At 42.7% G+C, this 6,824-nt stretch overlaps 1 protein-coding gene across 1 annotated transcript; it reads left to right on the top strand.

The window, feature by feature from the left end:
* The first annotated feature begins 434 nt into the window (after positions 1 to 434).
* On the top strand, positions 435 to 5,681 carry LOC105932620 (reticulon 4 receptor-like 2b). The gene is made up of 4 exons (XM_012871859.3): positions 435 to 645; positions 2,320 to 2,546; positions 2,633 to 2,866; positions 3,975 to 5,681. The coding sequence occupies exons 1-4, from the start codon at positions 597 to 599 to the stop codon at positions 4,845 to 4,847; spliced, it is 1,383 nt and encodes a 460-aa protein (XP_012727313.2). The 5' UTR covers positions 435 to 596; the 3' UTR covers positions 4,848 to 5,681.
* Positions 5,682 to 6,824: the final 1,143 nt, after the last annotated feature.

The raw sequence follows: 6,824 nt of genomic DNA, 5'->3' as shown, positions 1-6,824 counted from the left end.
TTCCAGGAAACCAGTGAGCTTTGTTTTGTGCCAAAACTCCCTCCATCCCGTCCCTCCTCCAGCTACCATTAGAAGTGAACCAATCCTCCCACACCGTGATTCTATGTCTTAAAGGAAAAAAAGATGACTGTAACGCACAAAGTCTGCTATGCTTGCCTTTATATAATAGCCTAATATACTTTTTTGTGCAAATTCTTAGTTACATTTGTGCGTTTTGGATGTTAGGTCATTTTTTTTGCCTAAACAATAACCACACACTTCTAAGTAATGAAGAATTAATCACTCATTTAGCGGAGTATTTGGAGAGAGCCAAGTTCCTGCGTTTCGCTGCCTTTCCAGGCGCTTCCTCCGGCGGCTCCCTCCCCTCCCCTCCCCTCCCCTCCCTTCCCTGCCGGATGACGTGGAGAGGATCCTTTCGCTGCCCACGATCGTGGGCGACGCGCCGGCCGCGCGTATAAAAGGCTTCCCGAGAATCCAGAACGTCACTGCCTTGAAGCCACAGTGACTCGGTCACCAGAGCTGAACCGCAGCAGAGATAGCAGCAAGCAGGCACTTCCACGCCGCGCAGGCTAACTCGCTTTCGGCTTTGGTTCGACATGGAGGCCCGTAGGACCGTGAGGAGCTCCAGCGCTCACAACTTCAAGAGTAAGTGGCGCAGCATCTCCATCCTGCAGGAGGAGGACGCTGCATCTATGCGTGTGTTTTTTAATTGTCCTGTTTGTTTGCTGTGCGTCTTTTAAAGTTTGAAAGTAGTTTGATACTTAAAACGGGTTTATATTTTTGTCTTTTTTTGTGTGTGTGTGGCGCAGACGCTTAGATTTAGTTTTATGCTTACAATAACATCAGCCTACAAAAAATTAGCCCTACTTATTTAGCTTATAAATTGTTTGATATGATGTTTTTAAAGAAGTTGTAGCACATGGGTGGCACTTCGTACTTTTAAATAGAAGCAAACAATAGTGATTCATATATTTGGAAAAAGAAAAGTTTATACTAAGTGATCAAAGTCTGGGTTTGTTTCTGTTGTAAAGTTTAATTAAGCGAGTTTTGTCTCTTTTTACCCTGAAGTTGTAAACTGAAAGCTGTGGCATCCTTATTTAAGGGCAGAGGGGTACTTACCCTTTGCTTGACAGTCTTACATCTAAGATTCAATATGCATATATTTAAGATTGGAAATGCACACGCTTAGTATTTATTTATATTAGAATGCTTTTTTTCTGTCTATTGTAGTGCATCGTTTACTCCTTCCTCCACAGACTAATACGACATACGCAGCTTTAAAGTTAAAGCGCTTCAATTCTGCCAAATTTTGGTATATTAAATGTAAAAAAAGATAGTTGTAATAAAAGAAATTCTAATGATCTTTTTTTTTCTTTGGAGTCAGATGCATACCAAAACAAAACTACTGAAAGTATTTTTTCTGACCTTGTAGGTTAGTTTGACACCCTACCAGGCAGCCCCTTACAAAACCTGCTAGCTGTGCCCCTGTGATCCTGATTTGTGCCCGCAACTTTCTGAGCTTTACTGCTCTTCTCATATTGCCTTTATTGTAAATACTCTAAAACTGTAAAGAAAAAAAAAAAAAAAAATGAGGCTGTTTTTGTCTCCACAGCATCCAGTTCAGATAACTTGTTAAATGGTCAGCGGGTTAGAGGGTGGAAAATCTTGCGCAGGGCTGATGAATGGAACCATATTACTAATTAATGCATGTACTTTTCCCGCGTTGACTTCTTCTGTAAGGCGTTATCCGAGCGCCACCAAATGGCTTTTAAATTATTCAGAAAAACTGACACTGATCCCACTCTGGTTACTGGTTGTAGCCTGTGCGTGCCCTCGCCACTGGCTCTCCTCCCAGTGGAAACAACCCTTTGGTTTAAACAATAATGAGATCTAGAAATCTCTGTTGCTGTAAAAAGTGTTTTCTGTTCTTTTTTTAGTCTTTTAAATGTTTATTATTGTTGTATTAGTGCTTAGTTTGCCACTGAAAGTTGCTTAAAGCCAGAGTTATGCAACCAGGTCACTGATACCTGTGCAAAGTGATCCCCTACAATTGAATAGGTGAATGATTTTTGCCTGAATTATGTATGTAGCTTTGGGGAGTATCGAAATGTCACGGGTGAAGGAACATCGGTGTTAAAAGGAATCACAACAACAGCTTTGACGGACAGAAAGCTGTGTGCCAGAAGCTGGAATCAGCCTTTTCTGTCTCTCATTAATAAGCAGGTTTCCAAACCGTGACCTACAACAGCAGCAGTAGCCCTAAAACATGAAACATTTTCAGCCTAGTAAAGATCTCCTTCCTCCTCTCTGTACCTTCAGGTGGACTGACCCTTTGGTTGATTCTGTGGCTGGTGGTGATGAAGCCGGGCGGGGTTTCAGCATGCCCCAGGCTGTGCGTGTGTTACCCTACGCCCATGACGGTCAGCTGCCAGTCCCAGAACCTCACCATGGTTCCAGCTGGAGTACCCTACGACTCCCAACGAGTCTTCCTGCAGAACAACCGCATAACAGAGCTTCGCGCAGACTCCTTTGGCTTTGAGACACAGGTGAGCTCCCTATTGGTGGAAAAACGTGTCCTCTGTAATCCGCTCGTTTCTCCTCTAAACGCGTTTCCCTCTGAATCCCTCCGCAGGTGCTTTGGCTGTACGGGAACAACATTACATGGATTGAGGCCGGAGCCTTCAGCAACCTCAGGATCCTGGAGGAGCTGGATCTGGGGGACAACCCTTCGCTGCGGCACCTGGAAGGTGGAGCGTTCAGGGGCCTGGAGAAGTTGCAGAGCCTGCACATGCATCGCTGCAAGCTGGCCACTCTGCCCCATGATATCTTCCACAAGCTCTACAGCCTCCAGTTTCTCTACCTGCAGGTAAACGCAGCATCCAGACGCTCAAACACGCAGACACTGAAAGATGTTTGGAGATGCTCAAGAAGGAATGTGCATGTTCGGTGCTTTCAGCAGCACACAGTCACACTGCAGAATTAGTCGACCGACGCATCTGTCCGCATCAAGCCTGCACGCCCACACACGGTGCCCACTGATTTGATCTAAGCAACACATTCTAATACAACCCCCAGAAAACCAAGACCCAGACTTAACGCAGAAGCAATCAGACGTGTTTCAGCAGTGGTCTACTCTCATTTAGTTACGCATTCAGTATTACTCAGTTCCAGCAAAGTCAGAGGATAGAAATAAATGTGCCAATGCAACCAAACAAGTCAGCAATAAAATCAAGCAGACAAGTAAAAATATGGGAAATGTACTCTCTTCTTCATGCATGATATCTATCCATATTTGCTATATCACTATCAAAGTTTAAAAACAATAGCATGTCCTTGAAGACTTTATTGTAATCTGTTTAAATGACATTTATTTAGGTTTTCTGTCTGTGATTTAAAGTTTTTTATTTGGACTTTGGCTTTTCTCGCATTTTCTGTTCAAGTCCTTTGTGGCTGACCCTTACAGTATCTGTTTGGGCCTAAAAATTAGGAGAATTAAAAAAGGATGTTCCAGACTCAAAACACTATCTACAGCTGATGAACATTATTTGTGATGCTGAAAGCCTGACTCTGTACCTTTAGAGATGAATCAGCTTTTGGACCAAGATTTCAGCTCAAAGCTCTGCTTCATCTTTAGGAGACTTTTCATGTCTGGAGGATTTATGGTCATCAGCATGTGGCTTAAAAAAAAAAAGCAAAAAGAACAACTTTCCTATTAAATAAGTCAGGTACTGGACTGAATATAAATTAACATACAGTGTATTAAAGGAGAGTGCTTTTTTTTTTTTTTTTTTACAATTTTCAAATCGGTGGCCTGCAGAAATATCTGTTTGCTTTTTATTATCTGGTCGCCATTAGAGAGAAACTAGCTGTTCTTGAATTTGGTTCTTTGTTTTTTGTACTTTGTTGCTTTATCCGTCAACAGCTCCTTCTTGCATCATTAAACCGTCTCATATTGTGATTTTTCTTTTCTGTAGGAAAACCAACTCCATTCTCTGCAGGATGACCTGTTCTCAGATCTGGTTAACCTGACCCATCTCTTCCTGCACGGGAACCGCATCCGGGCCCTCTCTGAGAACGTGTTCAGAGGCCTGGTCAATCTGGACCGCCTCCTTCTCCATGACAACCGCATCCGACAGGTGCACCGCCGGGCTTTCCGCGACCTGGGTCGCCTGACCATCCTTTACCTGTTCAACAACTCTCTGGCCGAGCTGCCGGGCCAGACCATGAGGGACACCCAGGGCATCCAGTTCCTGCGGCTCAACAGCAACCCCTGGTCCTGCGGCTGTGAGTCCCGTCCCCTCTGGGAGTGGTTCCGCAAAGCTCGCATCTCGTCCTCCGAAGTCGTGTGCTCCTCCCCGTCCCAGCGCCGTGGCCAGGACCTCCGCTTCCTGCGCGAGATGGATTTCGCCGTCTGTCCTCTGCCTGACCCAGGCTCCCTGACTGGAAGCACCACGACCACCTTCAGCACCAAGACCCGCTGGTGGTTCTCCAAGCACAAGCCTGCGTCTTCGTCGAAGTCCACGTACCAGAAGACCTCAGAGGGCGTGAAGACCTTACCCTTCTCCCACGTGAAGCCTCAGTACCCCCCCAAGAAGGCCGCTGAAACCTTACCCGTCAAGTACGAACTGTCCGAGGACGAGGCTGCTCTTCCCAAGCTGGACCCCGAAGAGTACTGGGCCAACTACGGGAACGAAGACTCCTCCATCCGCTGCGTGGAGCTGGACTGCGCTCCCAGCTACGACAGCGAGGCTTTCCCCTCATCCTCCTCCTCAACCATCACCCCGTCCCCTCTCCACCTCCTCTCCTTCTTCATAGTGACGCTCCTGCTCCGTCTTCTTTCAAGTTGAACTGTCCCTCGCCTCCTAAACCATCTCTTTCCTTCAAGTTTTCCTCCTGCTCTTTCTTGCTCACTCTAAAGAAATCGCATCTCGATTCCCTTCAGTTGCCTCCTGGCCGTTCAGGGCGGGGACGATTCAGCGAAGCAGGACCCGGGTGAGGCAGCAGGGAGCTATTTCAAAGAGCAGAGGACAGATTGGCGGCAGTGCGAGTAATCTGGTGAAGTCCTCAGGCGTTACTTGTGACGTCCCAGTCCAAACGACGCAGGCTGCATGATCTGATGATTGTCCAATCAGCATTTATATCATGCTAGTTGCATTGAGAAGGGGATTCACAGTCAGTCTGGCACCACCAGAAGTTTGAGAAATATGCAGATGCTGATAGGAGCGGGAATCACGAAAAGGTTCAAAATCTTACCAGCAAAAACAAGCACCTGTAAATACAGCACAGAATCACTGTAGATAAACTCATTCCATATTGTACATAGGTCGAACAGGATTTTTACTTTTAGTAAGAAGTTTAAATTAGGCCCATTGATTTTGAATGGAAGGCAGCCTAATAAAATGTGTTTGCTCGTGCAGTTTCCCCACTATGTGGTTTCCTGAACTTCTGTCTGATTATCTTTGTACAACTTGTTTTTGTGTTTCTAACCAGAACATGTTTGAGGGGGAAAAAAAAGAAGAGTTTGAAAATGCATGACCAGTTTTGGGTTTGACCAGTCTGCCCACTCTTCTGGTTACACCAACACATATATATGCAAAACATGCTCAAACAGATCATGACAATCCACCACACATATCTGTTCATTCTGCAGCTTTCTGTATCTGTAAAAAAAAAAAAAAAAATGTTACAGTAACAGATCAGCCGTGTACTGTCAACGAAGGCCGTGTGTTTGTGACCAGACCCTCGTGTTTTATCTGAATCATGTCAGTGATTTTCTAAACTGTTCATAAATGATGCTGTGATGTTGATGGATTTTGTATTTTTCAATGGAAGAAGCTATTGAAGTGTTTTTGTTTAATAAAATCAAAAGTGAATTCATAAAGCGACAGTGAGTGTCTTTCTTGTCAAAGTGATATCCTTCACTCCCACATTAAAAGATAAGAGAACAACATTCAAGAATCAAATCGATCAAATCAAAATAATCAAAAATTGACACAAAATAAAATACATAAAATGAGCTGAGATGGAAGATGCACATATATGTACAAACACAACATATAAAATTAACATGATCAGTACAGGATGTAATTCCCTTAAAAGGCTATCATTCAATATTGTTTTATTAATGACTTATTTGTATATTTATTAAGTCCATGATTTGTGTAATTTAGTTCTTTTATCATTTAGTTTACTTTTGGGATTAATTAATCAATGTATCTGTTCACAACAAATAAAACATAAGTCCCTATATGAGACAAATAATAACAGAATGATAATAATCTTTATTGTAATCATTATTATTATTACATTGTTACATGCAAGTTAATTAATTCTTAAAGGTTTTCATTTTATTTATCTAGTACCTTTCACAGATCTCATTATAAAGTGCTTCACAGAGAAAGTGAGAACATTAAAACGATTAAAAAGAAAAGAGCTAATTAAATCATACATCCAAATAAACAAAAATAACATGATTGTAAGTATAATTATTTTTTATTCTATTCTCACAATCAGAGTCAAAGTAATCTGGGTTAATTCCTCTTTTTTCCTCATTTGCTAGTTTTACAGTTCTTTCCCAGGTTTATCCAAGTTATGGTAAGACTGTAAAATATGACATGGCAAACAAACAGGCAAGAATCAATAATTATAACCCTTCCAAGACAAAACAAACCTTAAATGATGTCTGTTATATCATTAATGATGCGGGCAGTTTAGCTTAATAACCAAGTCAGAGCAGCTTAATAACCAAGTTTTAATCCTGGACACTTGGTGCATCTTTACTCTAAACTTTGTGGCTTCTCTTTTTTTTCCCTGTTCTGAACTGC

This window comes from Fundulus heteroclitus, chromosome 23, assembly GCF_011125445.2.
Source record: "Fundulus heteroclitus isolate FHET01 chromosome 23, MU-UCD_Fhet_4.1, whole genome shotgun sequence".
In the NCBI taxonomy this organism is placed as follows: Eukaryota; Metazoa; Chordata; class Actinopteri; order Cyprinodontiformes; family Fundulidae; genus Fundulus; species Fundulus heteroclitus.
This window is presented reverse-complemented; position numbering and strand designations above follow the sequence as displayed.

Excerpts from the sequence above, each read along its gene's own strand:
- LOC105932620 (XM_012871859.3), top strand. The coding sequence starts at position 597 with ATGGAGGCCCGTAGGACCGTGAGGAGCTCCAGCGCTCACAACTTCAAG. Across the intron at positions 646-2,319 it reads CAGCGCTCACAACTTCAAGA|GTGGACTGACCCTTTGGTTG; the intron begins GTAAGTGGCGCA and ends CTGTACCTTCAG. Across the intron at positions 2,867-3,974 it reads TCCAGTTTCTCTACCTGCAG|GAAAACCAACTCCATTCTCT; the intron begins GTAAACGCAGCA and ends TCTTTTCTGTAG.